The 21,604-nt window shown below is 41.4% G+C and overlaps 1 protein-coding gene across 18 annotated transcripts in view; it reads right to left on the bottom strand.

Annotated features, from left to right (window-relative positions):
- Positions 1-21,604, bottom strand: part of ARHGEF28 (Rho guanine nucleotide exchange factor 28) — a 288,520-nt gene that overhangs the window by 55,713 nt on the left and 211,203 nt on the right. For all 18 annotated transcript variants that reach the window (XR_013380085.1, XR_013380084.1, XM_077898173.1 and 15 more), the window contains 9 exons: positions 19,571-19,626; positions 18,471-18,519; positions 16,275-16,419; positions 16,073-16,200; positions 14,315-14,455; positions 10,423-10,670; positions 5,021-5,143; positions 3,614-3,731; positions 322-576 (listed from right to left, as the gene is read on the bottom strand). Coding sequence is in view for 16 of the 18 variants with exons in the window: in XM_077898173.1 (XP_077754299.1) it covers positions 322-576; positions 3,614-3,731; positions 5,021-5,143; positions 10,423-10,670; positions 14,315-14,455; positions 16,073-16,200; positions 16,275-16,419; positions 18,471-18,519; positions 19,571-19,626 (1,263 nt within the window). In the remaining 2 variants the exon portion in view is untranslated. The remainder of the gene's footprint in view (positions 1-321; positions 577-3,613; positions 3,732-5,020; positions 5,144-10,422; positions 10,671-14,314; positions 14,456-16,072; positions 16,201-16,274; positions 16,420-18,470; positions 18,520-19,570; positions 19,627-21,604) is intronic.

Raw genomic sequence — 21,604 nt, 5'->3', positions numbered from 1 at the left:
GTTCAACACACTACATTTGCCAGGGTAATATTTCTGTGCCAACAATTAGCAGAATTCTCAGCTCCTTTGGTTTAAGTATCCCAAATTGCAAATTCATAAAACATATATGAAGAGTTTTGCTTGGGGCAGCAAACTCCCACCAAAGATTTGTAGCATTTGCCTACTGGGGTTCATGACTTGAGCCTACGGGAATCTTTCCACTTCCCCAGGGTTTGTGTGTGTGCCTGCCATCTCTGAACCACTCTTCTTTTGAAAATCTGTCCTATTAAATGAGTAACATATGTGAAAGAAGGAGAAACTGGTCTGTTGGAGCCACAATACCTTTGAAACGACCCGTAGCAGTTTTCCAATAAACAAGGCCATCATATAAGAGAGTCCTTTCTTTACTTATCAGTGCTTGCTTCCTAAACACGTGGCCATTTTTGAGCTTTGTGTAGGTTTTGTTTTCGATCTTATTTAGGATCTCAAGCCATTTTTGGTTTTTCTCATACTCGCTGACTTTTAAATCCACTGCTGCAATCATGTCTTTAATTAAGCACAGAGCTTTGCACAAGTCTTGATGTTCTTCACTTCTTTCTGCATAGAAAAAAAAAAAAGAACACTATAGGATATGCCAGAAGTGCTAAGGAATTTAGTTTTAAATGCAATTAAAATCACACAAATAGAAAAAAAAAAAACACAGGACAAAAATGTTGGATTAGGTTCAAATGCCTTATCATCACTCTGCACCCTTCCTCCCAAAAAGAACTGTTACAAGGTTTAGTTATAAAAGATTTACTTATCAGATAAGGTTCAGCTGACACACAGTAAGATGTCTGAGTTATAAAGACTGGTCTGACCTTCCCTAAGAGCAATGAACATTACCTTCCCAGACCCAGGTAATCAAGTAAGCCCTTCACCAAATTTCTTAGAACTTAGCCAATCTGTAGGCCCAAATTAGGATCCTCTCCTGAAAGGGAGCTGTGGGGTGGCTTGGAAAGGCCTCAGACTCATTTGCCTTCCTGGATCCCTCCCGCCATAAAATATTCAAAATTATATTTCAACACTTTTCCAACCTAAAAAGAAAAATGGGACAAAGGCACTGTGCCTAGTGAGTCAGCCATAGTCATGCCTATAGTAGATAATCATCAATTCCAGTTGTTTTTCTTTAAAACATAGGCTGCTGCTCCTATTTCTCAGTTATATTAAGAAAAAAAAAAAACTCTGGAGGAGTTTCTGGAATAGCTTTCTAGAACTTCAGATGAAAGTGAACTTAACTATTTTCCTATTTGATGATAAGGAACACCTAGTTCATGTTTACTGAGGCAAACAGAAGTGAAAGTCTCAGGAGGTCAGAAGGTGCCAGAAGGAGAGGAAAAAAACTGGCAGAGACAACGAAAGTCTACAGCAGCAGAAATCCACAGAAACAGCAGTCAAGTGAGACGGCAAGTCTTCAAAGAGTCTCAACACTTCCAGGTTGTTAATGTCCTACAAGCATGAAGCTTGTTCCAGAAATCAAGGAACGGATCCTGGCAGGGATGTTCCACAAGGAAGATCCTTCTTTCTCAGTGTCTGTGAAAGTGTCTTCTTTGCTTACCAAACATGAAGCAGCACCCCCCTCGCCCCACCAAGGTTCTCCTTTTTAAAGAGCATACTTCATATATGGGAAAGGAGAGTAAAGAAAATCAAAGTTGAGCTATAAGGCAACTTGGGGTAAGAGTGAGAAAAGGCTCCGTCTTCTGACCATGGGGGCCAGATTCCGGTCCTGTAATGGCGGGCTGCCCCACCTGGGAGTCTGGCTGAGTAGCTTGGGCCCCCTCCTCAGACCTAACTGCAATGGAACCTGTGTGTCAGCAAGATCCACAGGAAAGGACCAGGCCTAGTGAAGTCTGAGAAGCATTGCCATAACCGAGTCGCGTAGATCAATGTCCCCAGGAGCGAGAGAGCGCGAGAACCAGCCGGTGGCAAGGCCTGATCTAAGGAGGCATCGGGACAGCTACCCCTACGTCACACTCACCGTTCCTGACTCGCAGCGGTAACGACTCTTACTCATTCTACCAAGCATCTGGCAGGCGGTGGCTCTGAGTAGCAGTAGCGGGCCTAACACGCCGGGCGGATTTTAGTCTTTGAGCTATTGTATTAGACCTTACGCTTCATATGAACATCATGCAAACTAAAAGTCTTAATTTTGTTTTCATTTTTTTTTGCTGAGAACAACATTTATGAGACTTTTCTCTTCGTCTTGTGGTTCTATTTTCTTTTATGTTGAATTACAGGGAGCACTGAGAATGGGATACAAGGAACAGAGGCTACCATTCCTGCCTGAACTTAATTCTTAATGTGACTTAAAAAAAAAAAAAAAAAAAGGAAACATTCATGCCTTTCTGTGTGCCTAGATCGCTTCCCAAAAAGAGGATATTGAAGGCTGACTTTCTTAGAGTGGCCATTTAAGATCTCACTACTTCTTTCATTACCTCCAAGTCAACGGGTCATAATGAAGGAACAGAAATAGCTCCCACGTATCGAGTCTTTTGTTTATACCAGGCTCTGCACTGGGCATTTTATGCAACAATCTCATTTAATCCTCACAACAATTCCCTGAGGATTATTAGTCTCACTGAGTAATGGAGAAAACCGAGGCTCAGTTAACGAACGTGCCCAACTAATGAGCCATAAAGCCAAGTATATGCAATGGCAATGCAAGTTTACATGCTTCCAAACACAAGCCCCTGTCAACCTAACATGCTACCATCCAACAAATAATTTACTCAAGCTCAGTAAGCTAGCTGGAGGAGCAGGCATTTTTATTTATTCGTTCATTGCACTGATAGGTTTTTATTTACTGACAGCCTCTCCTGTACCAGTCGCAGCACCAGGCATTAAAGATCCAGTTGTGAACCAGAAGACACAGGCCTTCTCTGTCCTCCAAGGAGCCTGTGGTACAACCATGTGCTTTATTAGCTTCTCACAGGATGCCTAGATGTTACCACTGGGACATGATGAATCGATGGGATTAAAAATAGCTCCATCATAAATAATTCTCAATTTAATAATTCACTGCTTGGAAGACTTGACATCTGGTGATAGGGTCAGTGGGGTATGTTTCGCCAGACTACTGGTATGGTCGTAGGAAGAGGAAGAAGCAGAGGCATTAAGAAGATCTGGATATGGGGAAATTAAAGAGGGGATAGACAAAGTATGAAGAACACTGCTTGGCTTGGGCTGCTTGGAGCAATTCAGACGACTGCCCAAGCTACATTTTATTTTATTTTTTTTTTAATTTATTTATGATAGTCACAGAGAGAGAGAGAGAGAAAGAGAGGCAGAGACATAGGCAGAGGGAGAAGCAGGCTCCATGCACCGGGAGCCCGACGTGGGATTCGATCCCGAGTCTCCAGGATCGCGCCCTGCGCCAAAGGCAGGCGCTAAACCGCTGCGCCACCCAGGGATCCCCCCAAGCTACATTTTAAAAGATAACCTCTCCAAAAGGATCCAGATCCTAAAGGTCTACAAGTTTTTCCCTAATAATCTTCATGAATCACAGGCCACAAGCATTTGTATCTGTTGACAATACCTCAGCTATGCTTAAAACTAATGTCAGAGGCAGATGTTTATCCCGGAAGTTATCACTCACCCTTTGTGTACTGCAAAATCCGTTCCACCAGGACAGGGTATTTTGTGATGCGCTGCGTGACTAGCAGAATGCATTCTGGGATTCCTCGGCGTCGAGCCAAAAGATTACTATTTCGAAGCTTAAAAATATATACATACATTTTTATATACAGAAACCATAGTTTCTTTTTAGGTCTGAGTTTAATAATTCAAAGACTCTACTACTGTATCATTCTATTCAGATGCAACATAATATACATTAATTAAAACTTGATTGTCATTAAATCGTACACTATGTCATTAATCTCTTAATAACCTAACTCTCCAAGATTAAGAAGTTTCAAATTACTCTGATGTATTGGCAATTAATTCCAAAAGTAGGCAAGTTTATCAAGTGTTAAGATTTATGAGGAGCTCTTGCTCCTGGAAAATATTCACAAATCAAAGTTACATTTTGAGCTTGAGTTCGCAGTTAGCTCTTGGTTTTTCTAACCAGTCTTCCTCTACATTTGTTATTATTCATCACAGCACTTAGAGTTCTCTCTAATCAGGCCAACTTTTTTCCTAAAAACTTCCAAGTATTCTCTAAGTTTTCAAGTTCTCAAAACACATGTGTGTTCTGTGGGGAGGAGGAGAATCTGCTAACATTCTCAAAATAAAAGAAAAAATGTACAATCTATGGAACTCTGAAGGACAAATTTTTTCAACAAACAAATCGCACACCGAAAAGTAAATAGATGGGGAACATCCAAATCAAAGGAGATTTAAAAGATATAGCTCTCATATACAACATGTAAACTTCAGTCAGATTCTGATTTAAGCAATCCAATTTCATTTCATTTTTTAGAGAAATCTGAATACTGACCAGCTGTCTGAAGGTATTAAAGAATAATTCTTAACTTACTGTGATAATATCATTGTAATTTTTAAAAGATGTATTAAAAAATACATCTGAAACTAATGATGTCCTATATGTTAGCAAATTGAATTTAAATTTAAAAACAGAATGAATAGTTTTTAAAAAATAAAAGATGCATTGCTTAGAGTTACATATTACATTAATGTGAAATTATATGATGTTCTGGATTTGCTTCAAATTAATCCAGTGGAGGTGGGGTCGATTATGTATTTTTACTAAGGTTCTTTTAGTTTATTACTTCTCAGGACATAAAACGACAACCCAGGATATGACAAAGGTAGTCAAAAGCTTGGAGGACACTTTACAAATATAAGATACAAAAGGAAATGATTTGGGAGAAATATCTCACTAAGACAGAAGAAGAGACTTTTCATCTTTGCCATGAGCCTATCGCTTTCTTCTCTTTCCCCTGAAAGTCAGATGTGCACGTTGTTAAGGTCATGTAACAAGAAAGCACGAACTATTTCCCCAAGCTGGTTTACCACTTTGTAATAGTTTAAAAATACTTGCCTTAATAAAATTCTGAAACTTCTTATTCTGTTGGAGTTCTTTATAGAGGCTAACAGCTTCTTTGTGATGGCTACAGAATTCTCCATATATTTTCTTCATTTGATTTGCATTTTCTTCTGAAAACTGAGAGTAACATTTCAAAGATGGTTTATCAATGTAATCAGTTCTAAACACTGAAAAGAACATGCAACTTTCATAGATTTCAATATATTCTAGGCAAGTAAAGAATAAACATAAAATTTCTGAACACAATCCCTACTTTTCCCCAAACACATTCTAAATTAAAGTCAGAAGTTGCCAAGAGGTAAGGGGAAGAGATCAACCTTCTGTGGTTATACCATACAGTACAGACCTAATTCAGTTATCAGTCAAATGAAAAACATTTGTTATCTTTTACTTTTTTGGGGGGGGGGTGTTTGAGCAACTTTATCATTTCAGCCTATTGTTTTATTACTTTTACAGACTAAAGAAAAGCTATGCTGCGACATTTGGGGGTGGCTCAAGAAGGTGTGAACTCTCATGGGTTGATATTTACATTGATGAACCAATCATGCCCACAGACTCAGTACTCAATTCGCAATTTGATTTTTGTCAGCACATCACAAATGTGTCAAGAAGCAGGTAAAAGCAAAAGATAAATAATCAGAATACCAATTTGCTAACTGATGGACAAATAGAGATACAGTTGGATATTTCAATAAGCTTAACTTGAGGAAACAGCTCTGTAGAAAAATCTAGATGGGAGCCATATTAGATTCCAAAGGTACTATGGAGGGAACAAACTGAATTACCTGAATGCCAATGTTTTGGCCTCTGCAATATTCAATATTATTGCAAGAGAAACCAGAACACACCCACCCAGCCCTTGGCAAGTACTTCAGCATTACATTCCCATCTCTGATCTTTTCATCTTTACTCATAGTTTTAACCATGCTTGAGGTCAGTATGTCTCAAGGGCAGATTCTTAAATTACCTATGATTGCTCAAAAACAATCAAACAAACAAACTTAGATAAAAATCTAACAAAGTACACACAGGCCTTCCGTGCTGACAACTATACAACACTAGTGAAAAAAATCAAAGAAGATCCACACTGATGGAGAGATTCATCATGTTCATAAATTGAAAGATCAACATAGTAAAGATGGCGATATTCCCAAACAGATCTACAAGTTTAATGCAATCCTCATCAGAATCCCAGCAAGTTTTTTTTGAAATAGATAATAGATTATTATAGAATTTAGATGGAAAGATAATACCTAAAATTTTTTTTAAAAAATTAGGACTCAGTCTACCAATTTCAAGATTTATTATATAACTACAATTAAGACCATGTGAAAGGACAGACACATAGATTAGCAGAACAGAGTAGGAACCCCAAATGCCCAATGCATTTTTGACAGCAAAAACGATTCAATGAAGGAAGGCTGATCCTTCCTTCCAACAAACGACACTGGGGCAATTAGACAACCATTGACCAAAACCAAAAAATGAATCTTCACCTGCGGCTCATATCTTAAACTAAAATTAACCCAAAATGGATCACAGGTTTAAATGTAAAACATAAAACTGTAAAACCTTTAGGAAAAAAACGTTAGAGAATATCTTTTGAGATCTCAGATCAGACCAAAAAGTTCTTAGACTTGAAACCAAAACCATGACCTTTAAAAGGAAAATCCTGAAATAATGGATCTCATCAAACTTTGAGAAAATGAGTAACAGACTCATTACATTACAGAAAATGTTTGCAAATCATATATCTGACAAAGTCAAATCACAGATCTGAGTAGAATCTAGAATATATAATGAAATTTCAATATTCAACAGTATGAAAACAAACAATCCATTAGAAAATGAGCAAGAGACATGAGTCAACCTTTCACCAGAGAGGATATACAGGTAACAAATACGCACATGAAAGATGTTCACTGTCATCAGCCACGGGAGAATTATAATTTAAACCACTATGAGCTATCCGTATACATCCTTCAGAATAGCCAAAATAAAAAATAGTGCCAACACCAAATACTGGTGAGGATGCAAAGAAACTGGATTACTTGTACTCTGTTAATGGGGGTGTAAAACAGTACGACCACTCTGGAAAATAGTTGGCAGTTTCTCACAAAATTAAGCATGGAACTACCATACAACCCAGACACTTATCCCAGAGAAATGAGAACTGAAGGGTGCACAAAAATCTGTCCATGAATGTTTAAAAACAGCTTTACTTCTTCTTTTAAAATTTTTTTATTAAGCAAACTCTACACCCATTGTGAGGCTCAAACTCACAACCCCCCAAATCAAGAGCTGTACCCTCTACCAACGGAGTCAGTCAGGCACCCCAAAACAGCTCTAGTTCTAATAGCCAAGAACGAGAAACAACCAGATATCCTTCCACAAGTGAGTGATGAAACAAACTGTGGGACTTCCATACGCTGGACCAGTACTCAACAAGGAAAGGAATGAACTACTGATACACACCATCATCTACATGACTCTTGGGAGAATTAGGCTGAGGGAGAGGAGCCAATCCAAGGGAGATTACATGTTATGCGTGTAATCTATATACAACACACATGTCATTTATCTAACATTTTTTAAATGACAAAATTATAGAAACAGAGAATAGATTAGTTGTTGCCAACAATGAAGGAGGTAGGGGCGGGAGGGAAGTACGTGTGGCTATAGAATAGCCAGATGAAGAATCTTTGTGATGATGGCGATGGTGGGTACGTTCTCTATCTTGACTGCATCGTTGCTGGTATCCTACTTATGATACTGTTTAATAGTTTCGCAAGATGTCCGCATTGGGGAAAAAATAATCTCAAAAATTAAAAATTTTAAAAAGCCAAATCCCAGGTCCCACCCCAATCCTATCAAAAACAAAACCACTAGGGTGTTGGAACACAGCGGTCTTTATTTTTAACAAGCTTCAAGGGATTCTTATGCACATGAAGTTGGCTAACTCCTACTTTACACCAACCATGTTCCTCATGTTCACAATTTCTTTTTATTTTTTTTTAAATATTTATTTATTTATGATAGACATAGAGAGAGAGAGAGAGAAGCAGAGAAACAGGAGGAGGGAGAAGCAGGCTCCATGCCGGGAGCCAGACGCGGGACTTGATCCCGGGACTCCAGGATCGCGCCCTGGGCCAAAGGCAGGTGCCAAACTGCTGAGCCACCCAGGGATCCCCCACAATTTCTTTTTAATACCAATTCTTTCCATTGACTAAATTAGCATCATATTCCAGGCTAGCCTCCTGATTAAGGTTCTCCATAGCCCAAGAGTGAGGGATTTCCCCCAAGTCTTCCCCCCTACATCCCTTCAATAGCTAGCTATTCCTTTGTTCCAAAGCACCACACCGACACCAGCTGCCTCAAGATTCCGCTAATATGTTCCACAGGAGACAACTTTTTATCATACTGGGGGAGATCCTTTGCCTTAGCCCTATGCACAGCCAACGACAGCAGCACAAAAGCAGGCTTAGATTCTTTTCCCTAAATAATCAAGAATCTTTCCCCAAGGGTAATGTGTGCTTCATCCAAAAGCAGCACACCAAGCTCATCCTGGGCAAAAGCCAACTTCCCAAACCTTATTCTCAATTTAAGTCCTGCTTTATGCACAGCAATGAATTAAAAATGGAACTGGTAGAGATAGAACATATGTTGACTATGAAAAATCACTTATGAACAAAAGTGCTCTGAATTAGATTCAAAACACAGTATTCCTGTCAAGAAAAGAGACGTAAATCATTTCAAATGACAAAAACATCTTTAACTTCATTTTTGAATGCACCCAGATTGAAGTTCAGACATATTCTGACATTTTCATTCAAACTGTCTTGCAAAGGGCTTTACAGTCTGTTAACTTGGCACTGTAGGTTTCCAGTGAATTATGAGGACAGAACAGGTCTAGGACTTTATAGATAATCTGCAAAGCAGATTACTCTGATTTAAGAATGTGTTACTAATGTAGATTTTTAAATTATTAGATGCGAAATAGTTATTGAACAACTAAGTGAGGGGGGGTTCTGTGCATTAAAATTATCTATTTAAGCATATTTGTATCAATGAACTTAACTCCTCCATTTTTAGTAAATGAACCAACATCTGGACTCTATTATCGTGTGCTGCACAGTGAAATGGATTCAAAATTAGTCTTTTGGAGAAGATGACATTTTGGTATTTATCTAGAGAACGTCAAATGAAGCTAACTCTCTAAACAACGAGAACAGATTTTGGGATTCAAATCTCAGTTATGCTATGTAGGAGGTAAGTGAACTTGAGAAAATCATGACCTTCTCCATGCCCCAGTTTTCATATTTGTACAATGGGGACAATAATACCTACCTTGTATAGAGAGTTGAGGAAGGAAAGGAGGCAATATGCACACAAGCACCCTGAAAGTGCTTGTCCTAGTATGGTCACTGAACATGAGTTATTTAACTTCTCTATTAGCATCTTTATCACAGAAAGAGATCAGAAGGCCAACATGAATTGCCAAAATTTTGTTTTTCCTTTTCTATAAGGAGAGTAGCACAATCCATTCTCATGGTGCTTCACACATCCCAAGTGCCTCAAAAGTGCCTCCTTTTAGTGACATCTGCTGTGTTGTCCCCCAGGCATGAGCCCTAAGGCTTTGCTGATAATACATCTTCCACAGCCTTCCTGAGATGAGCCTACATCTATCGTGCGGTTATCGGCATGACTATCACAGGCCCGAATGGGTAGGGAACCCTGTTATTACAGAGCCATCACCTCAAGTCTAAGTAGAATTTACATAAGAGATTTATGTATGGCTGTGACTCCCAGTGGACAGAGGGATAGGGATCATCCCACCAGGTCCCAAGACACACAGATGTAGGTCACTGGCTGCTAAAGCATCTCAGCCACCAGGCACACAAAGGGATATCAAACAAAAGAAAACCAACCAATCCCCTCTGGCAGTAATGGTAAAGCACTTCCAGTTTCTCATAGGCTTTTTTTATTTATTTTATTTATTTTATTTTATTATTTTATTTTATTTTTTATAAATTTATTTTTTATTGGTGTTCAATTTGCCAACATATAGCATAACACCCAGTGCTCATCCCATCAAGTGCCCACCTCAGTGCCCGTCACCCAGTCACCCCCACCCCCCGCCCACCTCCCCTTCCACCAACCCTAGTTCGTTTCCCACAGTTAGGAGTCTTTCATGTTTTGTCTCCCTTTCTGATATTTCCCACTCATTTTCTCTCCTTTCCCCTTTATTCCCTTTCACTATTTTTTATATTCCCCAAATGAATGAGACCACATAGTGTTTGTCTTTCTCCGACTGACTTATTTCATAGGCTCTTAACATTGTAGAGTGTCTGCAAACCTTTGGGTGTTTGAGGTTAGGCCCTTCACATCCCTCTTACCTGCTGTACTAGAATATCTCCAATTCGGCTGATGACAAAATTCCTGTCACCACCAGCACAGGACTCCTGCCTTCGCTCCTTCATACTATAAAAGAAATGCCTGTGGATTTCAAGTAACTCATCTAAGCAGGGAAAGATTTTATCCACGGTGCTGTGATCAAGCTGCAGCTCCTCCTTCATTCCTTTCCTGAAGATCTCAGACATGATGAGCAGGGTCTGGATATGATGCATCTCTGTTTGCATAAGCTCTGAAACACACGCGCAGAAACAAGCTTTAATGGCTAAGTACTCCAGTGACCTCCGTTAGTGGCTAAACCCCAAACATTATACAAACTAAAAAAAAAAGGGGGGGGGACATTTATGAACGATGATACTCTTTCACTACAAGAGTCAGCACTGATTTCCTTTTCTCCAGGAGGAAACAGAGTGTGATGATCAACAGACATTGGGCGTAACGTGAAAAGGCAGCCCAAGGAATGGGGGGAAGTAAGCTACTACTCGAAGGCCTCCACACTTGCTGTTCCAACGGCCTGAGACGGTTTCTTTCTTTTTTTTTTTTTTATAAATTTATTTTTTATTGGTGTTCAATTTGCCAACATATAGCATAACACCAAGTGCTCATCCCATCAAGTGCCCCCCTCAGTGCCCATCACCCAGTCACCCCCACCCCCCCGTCCACCTCCCCTCCCACCACCCCTAGTTCGTTTCCCACAGTTAGGAGTCTCTCACGTTCTGTCTCCCTTTCTGATAGTTCCCACTCATTTTTTCTCCTTTCCCCTTTATTCCCTTTCACTATTTTTTATATTCCCCGAATGAATGAGGCCATATAATGTTTGTCCTTCTCCGATTGACTTATTTCACCCTGAGATGGTTTCTTCCCAAACCCATCGGTCTCCTTCCCAAAGTCCTCCAGGTCTCTTCAAATATTATTTGTCTCTTATGTCTCCCCTGTGTGCCCTGACATTTAAAACCCTTGTGCCCCTGTTTGATACAGCCTACTATTCTATTTTCCTTCTCAGCACGTATCAGTACCTACATTCTGCTATGTACTCTACACATACCCTGTACTACACTGTACGTAGGTCATGTACGCTGTCTCCCTACAACAAAGTAAGTTCACGAGAGCAGGAAATGTGCACATTTTGTTCGCTGTTATTTCCCTGGTTTCCAGACTGAATGCCTGGCACACAAGAGGTGCTAATATTTGTCGGATAGTATACATTACTTATTTCTCAGATCCGAGTAAGTAGATCTTATCTGTACTCCCAGCTGAATAAACTGAGCGCCCAAAGCTAGTAGACAGCTCATTCTAAACCTCCAAGCAAGTAACAGTCTTCATCAAAAGAGGAAAAAGTGAAAGAGGGCAGTGGGCCAGCTGCGTGGTAGCAGCCAAGGGCCAGCCCAGGGACAGAGAGGAGACTTCTTACATGGATGGAGTCAACAGACAGAAACTAGGGGAGAGGAATTTCAGCTCTTAGCATGGATTACTAAAATTACATGCAATGTCTATGGAAAGAGAGTTTCTCAAAAACGGAGGTGTTCAAGGAAAACGCGTATCAGGTCATAGGACTACAGCAAGGACTACAGGTTGTAGGATTACCTGTAGGACTACAGGTAATTTAAATATGGCAAGAAACATACAATCAGATGTTTTTCAACAAGCTTGGTTTTCAAATATCAATGTTTAATAAAGTGCAGCTGCCAATGATACTAATTACTAAGCTTCTATGGGAAGAGTAATGCTGGCATTTCCAGTAAAAGGACTGAAATTTTTTTTAATGCAAGAAAAATATCTCATAAGGGACTTGCATCCAGAGTATTAAAACAAGTGTTATAACTCAACAGTAAAAAGACAAAAACGAACCAAAAAACCCACTTTACTATGGGCAAAATATTTGAACAGGTGTTTCTCCAAAGAGATATACGAATGACCAATAAGCACACTAATAGCATTAGCTCGCAGGAAAATGCAAATCAAACCCAAAGTCACTTTGCACACATGAGGCTAACTGTAATAAAAAGGGAAGACAATAAAAATGTGTTGGTAAGGATGCGGACAAAGCAAAATCCCCAGTACGTCACTGGTGGGGGTGTAAAGTGGTGCAGCTGCGTTGGAAAGTCATCTGGCAGTTGTTCCCATGGCTAAACAGAAAGTCATGATGTGACCTCCCCCAGGGTGGAAATAGTCCAAAATGACCATTAACATTAACTGATGATTAAGCAAAACATGGTATATTCACAGTGAAACGACATACAGCCTCAAAAAGGAATGAAGTACTGATAAACGACGTGGATGAACTGTGAAGACTACACTAAGGAGAAGGAGCCTGCCACATATGGTATGACTCCGCTGGTGCCAAATCCCCAGGGTCGGAGAATCCACAGGGACAAGCAGGTGCACGGGCACCAGGGCTGGCGGGGGGCACATGGGGAGGGTGTGCTAAGGGCACAGGGTTCTTTTTGGAGGAAGGCAAATGCTCTGGAATTGGATAGTGGATGATGGTTGGACAACTCCAGGAACGTACTAAAACCTACCAAAGTGCACACTGTCACGGGGTGAATTCTGTGGCATGTGAATTCTATTTCCATTATAAAAATGCATCAGAGGAAATAATTCATGATTTGTGGGAGCACCGTAAGTACAGCTGGAGATTAGTGAGTATTTCCAGACTCAGGGAGGAAGACTCTGAAATATTAGCCATGGAGGGTAAACAAATGTAAACGTAGCTTTATTATTTTATCATACACAAAAGTCTCTTCAACCCACAAGCTCCAAAATATTATTTCTGATCATGTTTTTTGTACCGACTGTGCACTAAAAGCACTTATTAAAATCAGTTCATTTAATCCTTTTATCTAATTATCCATTATGAGCCCAAAAATAGGAATCATTTTCCTCATCCTTAAAGACAATGAAGAGAGAGGGAGGGATTTTCTCTGGATTACAAGCCCCTGTGACCCCAAAGTCTATGCTGTGAACAACTGCACATGATAAATCATCCCAAATGGGCTAGATTATATTTTTAATGTATGAAATTAATAAGTAAACAAAGAAAAATTATAATATAAACTGCAAGAGAAGTAAAAGGGACAGCATCTTCCTACCTATACAGCCCCGGACAGATTTCAAACCATGCTCCTGACCTGCATAACCACCACCAACCTGACACAGGTGAGAAAGAATCCGTCGCCACCAGACTTTGGGACCCATATCGCATACAAAGAATTGGTAAAAAAAAAAAAAAAAAAAAAAAAGAGGAAGAGCTAGCCCCATCTTTAAAGTAGGGTACCTTCTGGGAATGACTTCTGAGGAACCACTTTGTATTTTTAAATGGTTTAAGCTTTATTTTTCTGTAACTCATCTGTCATTTAACTAACTTCCCCTAATTCAGATTGCCTCTGCTCCCAACTGTTTGAAACAGTAAAATCTGAGAGTTGAAATTCACAGCGACAACTATGGAACTCAGGCTCATGTTGCTGTGACCCAGGTGCGGCCCATCCGCCGGGTCTAGTGAGGGGTGCCCGCAGGTGCATGGGGCAACCTGCAGAGCTACATACCCGGATGCCCAGCTGCCTTGCATTACAGCATGGGAAAATTCACTGTGATTCTTACAGTAAAAGAAGTACAGGCCACGTGTAAGTAAACTTGAAAAGGATCTGAGGAATAAAATTTGCCTTGTACCACATACAGAGAACGCCTCGATCAAGTCTCGCGTTTTAAACGTGACCATCAGAAAAACTAAGATCCAGGTGAATTAAACCACTTGTCTGAGATCAAGCGACCAGCAAGGAACAGAATGGAGATCTGAACCCGGGCCTGGAGGACTGCAAGCTCCATGCTCTTTCCCCCCACCACCCTGCTTCGGCCTGAGAGCATATTTTCAATGCTTACCGAAAATGACATCCTGTCTTTTGATGACATCTTTCTCCTGCTTATTGCAAAAGGAGGGGTCCACCACCAGACTCCAGGATTCTGCTTCCAACTCCTGGGCGTCACTGCTGAGGTCACTCCATAGAGAAGAGTCCACGACATCTAGTGTGCGTGTAGAACACAAAAGCCAGGAATGGGGTACCACGAACAAACACCTTCCAAAGTACCCACGTCCACGGATTCATCTCACAAAATAAACCTGCTTTGAACCCAGAAACAACTAACCCCAAATGCGGTTGATATGGAACAGAGACACCCAAAAACCAAACTGGTGAAAGGGTCCAAATCGAGGCAGCTCGCATGAAAGCAAAGAATCATTAAAACAGTGATGATGACTACGTCCAAACACACGACGACAATAACAAGACATCTCAAGATTCTTTTGTTTGTTTTGACGTGCTCTATTTTGTTTTTGTAATCTTTGGTAACCTTCAGAATGCACAATATGCCTACAGGACCTCAAACACACAGTCTCTTTTGCCCCAGGTTACTCTGCAGTGTCTACTCAAACCTGAATTTCGTACTTCTCCACTTGATTTGCTCTTGACTTGGCTTGCTGTCCTTAACACAAACAAGAAAGCAGGGCACTAGGGCTCCAGGCACAGCTGAGTAGAGATTTTTTTGACAGCGTTTGCCATCACACACATATACTCCTTCCAGGAAAACTAAATCCTGTTTGCCCAAACAGCACTCCTCAGAGGGAGTCCGGCTCAGAGGAGCCAGTGTGAGATGACGATGGATTCAAAGACTTGAGTTGAAAATAAAAGCAGTGGATTCCTGGAGCAGAGTCCAGGCCTTTCTCTTGTTGCTGCTCCCCTTTCCTTCGGTCCTCCCTCACTTACTGATACAGCTTGGATACAATGCGCAGTTCCCCAGGTTAAATCCTATCTTACAAAATATGCTTTAAAAAAATGCTTTTAGTCCCTAGAAGTAGGGGCAACAGGTGGGCATACAGATCTCAGAAGTCTCGGCAAGCCCAGCTTAACTAAGTGAAGTTTGTATTTTAACATATGATCCCTATTCCAATTCATCAGTTCTTTTTTTTTTTTTTAAAGATTTTATGTGGGCAGCCCAGATGGCTCAGCAGTTTAGTGCCACCTTCAGCCCAGGGCCTGATCCTGGAGACCTGGGTTGAGTCCCACATCCAGCTCCCTGCAGGGAGTCTGCTTCTCCCTCTGCCTGTGTCTCTGCCTCTCTCTGTGTGTCTCTCATGAATAAACAAAATTCTATTGAAAAAATTTTTAAAAAGGATTTTATGTATTAATTTATTCATGAGAAACACAGAGAGAGGCAAAGACACAGGCAGAGGGAGAAGCAGGCTCCCTGCAAGGAGCCCGACGTGGGACTCGATCCTGGGACCTGGGGGTCACTCCCTGAGCTGAAATCAAAGGCAGATGCTCAACCAGGTGCCCCCATCAGTAGCTCGAAAACCCTTTTAAACAGTAACATGCACACAGTGCATTTCATTCTCTTATCTTTATGCCACAAGTCTATTTAATATATCCTTGGCCACTACCTGGCAATATTCACTGAGGCTAAATTTTTATTCTTTTATCAAAAAAAAAAAAAAACTTTATACCAAAAAGTTGCCATGAAACAGAATTATTAAAAAAAAAAAAAAAAAAAACAACCAATCAACACCAAAGAGAGTATATGTTTGATCCTTTGGGAAAAATTCCTCCTGGCAAATCCTCACAAACAAACATGTCTTCTCCTCACCTTCCATTAAGAAGGATTCCGTGGAGGGAGAAGAGCCCATGGACTGTAACAGCTCATCGGAATGAGACCTGCTTCTCCAGCTGTTCCCGTCACTCTCAGACTCCAGGGATAGCCCCGATCTTCTGAAGCTGGAGGGAAAGAGGGAGGACCATCAGCTCCCACAGTGGCTCTGGGTGTTAGGAGAAAGCACACCAAGCCTTACCTTTCCAAGGCAGTGCCTGGAACACTTCTGGACAAGGGATGGGCCTGGGCAGAAGCTTCTTTTCTCCCAGTGGGCAATCCGATAGGCATGGAGGAAGAAGGGTGCAAGGAGAGACTGGGTTGCGGGATGTCTCGAAATGAAGAGTCTGGAAATCACAATGGGTGCTTCATGCGGTTTTCACAGAGGGCAGTAATTACAAAAGTCACTCAAAAGCCAAGAAACAGAACACTCAAGGGCTGCTTCTAATACATCGCAGGCCCAGCCTTGACACCAGTCTCCTGGCCACATCCTGACACCTGCTCCAAATGTCCCTTCCATGTCACCCCCTCCTGATCCCCATGCAGCAGGCCTGCATCAGCAGATCCACTTGGAGACTGTGGGTGGCTGGGCTCACGCAAGAAAATGGAATGGGGAAACACTGAGAGAGCTTTCCCATAAACCACTGCTTGTGCTCCTTACAGCGGCTTTAAATAGACGCAAGGTGTTATTAGCACTATTAGTAGAATGCATATTGTACGTACCAACAATCATGCACATATGCACACACACACAGAGCAGGTCAGTGGATTGGAATGACGCTGGGGAGTCTGTTCTTTACAGGGTGACAATTTGAGGCAAACGAAACCTGCCGGTCAAGCTGAGCCCCTCCCTCTCACATACTGAACACTATAGGGTGCTTCAGCACCTTCCTGGTTTCTCCTAAATGTCTTCTGAACATTTTCTTCTAAATTGTTACGGGCATAAAATGCTTTTACGTTGGATGTGCACCTTATACAACCCTCGGAAAATGTCTCAGTCCCACAGTATTGTAGATAGAGCAGAGGAGAATGAATACGTAACACGGAACCCTGGGGTACTACAAGGGATTTTAGACACGATGATTCAGTTTTATTTTCACAACTTGCAGAGTAAAGAGAAGGAGTTGTGTCAATTTTAAGATCCTTTTATTGTCATGTTTAACCTTATGCAGTTGAAAAGTGCCTGACAACTACAGTCAAAGGGACTTCTGTCCAAGCAGGGGTGTCCACGGTGTCACAGGTGTGATTATTTGCACTAGCTTAACCTGTATGACATCACACCCCAATCACACATCACCGTGGATCTGCCTACTGTACTGTCCCGATTCAAGTGGTTCTGGAAACCTGGTCACTCTGTCAGAGATTCGAAGGAAAAGTGACCACAAACTTAAACTTAAAAATGGCAGGCAACACAATGTTTGAGGCAGAACAAATTGCAGCCTCTCACAACAAACGGAAAGATTTTCAGACTTAGGAGATGATGGTCCCTGGTTCTTGCGTGTGATGTCAACTACTGGCAAAGGCTGCCAGTGAGTTGTAAGAAATATTGCTTCGGGGATCCCTGGGTGGCTCAGCGGTTTAGCGCCTGCCTTTGGCCCAGGGCCTGATCCTGGAGACTGGGGATCGAGTCCCACGTTGGGCTCTCTGCATGGAGCCTGCTTCTCCCTCCTCCTGTGTCTCTGCCTCTCTCTCTCTCTCTCTCTCTCTCTCTCTCTCTCTCAAATAAATAAATAAATAAATAAATAAATCTATCTTTAAAAAAAAAAGAAATACTGCTTCGTATTAAGCAATATATAATTCAAGGAAAAACAGAAGCACCAAATTTAACCATATGGAGAAAAACAGCAGTGTGCCTTGAAGTTTCATTGTCATCCTAAAGGAGGCGATGAGATCACAGCTTCAGGCCCAGCTAATAAGCAGGACCAGGTCACTATAATAATGGACATCAGGGCCTGGAGACTCCAAACCTTAGGGTTTTGTCCCTAACTCTGATTCTGAAGAAGCACGTGATAGGTATGTGTATAGTTAAGAACGTGTTAATGCTAGGAAAACAAAGTCGTGTATGCTTAATGTCATGTTTTCTTTTCCCTCAAAGGTTGCTATTAAATCAATAGTGCCCATTACACTATGTTATCAAGTAGAATTGAGGCAATATCCTAACACATCCCCCCATAGTCCTCTCTAAAATAAAAGATCATATAGTACACCTAGCACTAAGGCTACTAGGCTGGCATAGAAGTTCATACCATCCTTGACCTCCTTGTATAATTAAATATTATACTAATCACGTGTAAGGAAAGAAGAAACATTTGGACAAACGAGAAAACAAAAGGAGCAGGTATTACGCCTTGGAAGAAAAGTACAGTAGGCATGAAATTGTCATTTCCACGTCACTTACTTCCAAGGATGGTCTGCGGTTTGTTCTTGTTATATTTCTCCTGGAATTTCTGGTAAAGAACATTAGAAACATGTAAAATAAGATTAAATTCCATCTGGCTAAAATAAAAAAAGGGCTCACCCACTTACACAGGGTTCTCATGTATATTGTTTTTGGGATCTTAATTCAAACAAAAAAGAATTTAGAGGAAAAGACATTAAATGCACCAAAGACAAAAATGTTGGGATAATGAGACGTGCAAGCTGTAATGCAGGCATGCCTCGTGAACACGCATCGTGAATATCCTGGCTTTATTCAAAGTCTTTGGGAAGCAGAAATCTCCAACTCAGGAGTCCAGACCGAGACTGAGGGAGGAGCTCCTGTCGGCACAGCCTTCCTCCTACTCATTCCTCCTCCTTCTCACCAACCCTCCTGCCTAGGATCCACAACACCCGTGGGTATTGAAACACTACCCTCAACTGTGTGACCGGGCACGCTGTGGGTTTCAATTGGCACAGAGATGCGAGACCCCTAAGATTCTCTCTGAAGCATCATCACCTCACTCACTCACATTTCTGACATGACGTTAGAGTAGGAAACAAATAGATGTGATGGATCCCAAACTCAGAGCCCAGTCCCTTATTCCAGTGGGCCTCACAGTGTGGTCCCAAGACAGCAGTACCACCTGGGAGCTTGATAGAAATACAAATTCTCGGACCCCACCCCAACTGTACTGGATCAGAAATTATGAGAATGGGGCCCAGAAATCTAGTTTTAACAGGTCTTCCAGGTGATGCTGACATTTGCTGATGTTTGAGAATTACTGCTCTAGACTTCATACGGATGTGCTTGAGGTCTACACTGTAAACCTAGCAGTTCTCAACAGAGACACTGACCTACTTGTACCTTATAACACAGGTGGCCACATCTGAGCTTTTCCTATTTCCGAAGAGTGTACAGTTCCAGGAAATAACTATGCACTTTGAACATGTGATTTTTTTAATCACTATAATGATTACTTTAGAAACAAATCTATACAGTAATAAAAGAACAAAAACCTAAACAGATGACAAGGAAGCAACAAAGCTACAAATGCCCATGTAAAACAAATGACAGATCACCTTGGTACACGGAGGTGCAGCGTCCTTACAACCCTTGTGGACGTTTGCATTACAGTCTGCAAGACAAAAAATGAGTAAGGTGACATGGTGCTTTTACTGGTCATCGTAAAAGTGGCACATAAAAATATTGGGGAAACAGAAGGAAAAATAACTAAGTCACATGTAGCCTCACGACTTGAGCACAAGCACATGGTTCATATTTTCATTTCCTTGGAGGTATCTTTCCCCTTCTGCGCCGAGTCTTACCAGTGATGAAGCCTGCAATTACGCACGATGCACACTCCTGCGTCCGCCTGGGAACTCATTTACCACCACGTGCCCTACACTGCAAGGGACTTCTGACATCTGGCTGGTGGCAATGGCCCACTCCCTACCAGGTACAATGCCTTGCAGGATGGAAAGAAAGAAAGCAAAGCCACAACGATGCTGAAAAGAGCTTTTCCTGGAGTCAGGCTCCAGGAGGACTTGCCGCCAACCACAGGCAGCCGCATTCCAAGAGACAAGTTGGCCACTTGCTTGTCTTATGCCACAAAACACGTGGCTTCAGTTTCACTCCAAGAAGGGAAGAGCTTGTCTGCCCCCTTCTGCCCGCTGGTTCAGAGATGCAGGCTATCCTCACAGGAAGCTGCCCCTGTGTCCGGAGACCGCTTTCTGCCCTCCTGCCCTCCCTCCCTGCCAGCCTCCACCCTACCCACCGTGACCCTCTCGTCCCACCAACCACACACACTGCAGAGGGAGGAGCCTGTGACTTATCACACTCTTCATTAGAAAGAATCCTTCCTGGTGGGTAGAAAGTCCCATTTAGGTCCATCCCAGCCACCCTGGAAAAGTGCCCATAACCCACTGAGAAGTGGGCCCAACTTCCTCCCACTGGAGTCTCCAGAGGCATTTTAGCCAATACCTCAATGGTCAATGAACAGAGGTCAGGATTATCCTGACGTACTGGTCCTGCTGGCAAACGTGGAAATCAGATTGCTCTCTCCTCCTTCCAGGACAAGTGAATGAGGGGGAAAAAAAGGTAGAAACTATAAGATACCACAAAGTTAGACTGAAAACTCATAGGAAAATGAAGCCACTGGATGATTATTAAATCATCAGAGAAGAAACAGAGAAGAAAAACTTAGATGTTTGAAATGTGTTTCCCCTCAGGGACACAAAATAGACATAAAATAGGACTCAAAGGCCATGAAGGGAGAAGAGGACCTGACAACAGTCCAGCACGATGAGAGGGCGATGGAGCTTTGTGGGACAAGAAAGCAGAACTTGGGTCGAACTGAGAAGAATCAATTCAACAAAAATATCAAAGCAGCACTGGGAAATAAAACTTGAAAGATTCCATCCCAAATATAGAAAAAAAAGGAGGGTATAATTATAAAATAGAAGATGTCACACCAAAAAGGTAATATAGACCATACTTCTCCAAGGAAGAAATCAAAAAAATTACATCAGAAGCCAAGAGTCAAAGCTACAACTGACAAAAACTTTCACTGAGCTAAAAAAGAACAAGAAAAGGCAAAAATCAAAAGGTCTCACTGTTTTCTAGGAATTAAACGATATCTATTCTGTAGACACTCTGACAATATCTGTATGATTGAAAAATTTTAAGCTCTCAAGCATCTAGACAGAAAAAAGCAGGTCACCAACAAAGAAATAAGGTCAGACAGGCCCCAAACTTTTCTCTTGTAATAGTCACTGCCCAAAATTCACCGACCAGCGTTCACAGGGTCTTTGGGGCAAAGGTTTTGGCCTAGGAATTTATTTAGCCAGGTAAGTCTTTTTTTTGTGTGTGTGAAAGAAGGAAGCAAAAATATGCCTCCTCCTTAGATATACAACATTTCAGAAAACAGATCACTCCAACAATCCTTTTGAAAAAAAGATTTACCTGAACTCCTACTCAAACTATAAGAGCAGAATCGAGATAAAAAGTTCAAGAATCAATCAGCTTTATTTTTAAAAAGAAAAGAAAAGGAGAGGAAATCAGTAAAACCCACTAAACAAAGAATCATATCTAAAAGATCTCTGTAAGCAGAGACA

Source organism: Canis aureus, chromosome 5 (assembly GCF_053574225.1).
Source record: "Canis aureus isolate CA01 chromosome 5, VMU_Caureus_v.1.0, whole genome shotgun sequence".
NCBI classification, from domain to species: Eukaryota; Metazoa; Chordata; class Mammalia; order Carnivora; family Canidae; genus Canis; species Canis aureus.
Note: the sequence above shows the minus strand (reverse complement) of the source record. Positions and strands in the feature narration are given on the sequence as shown.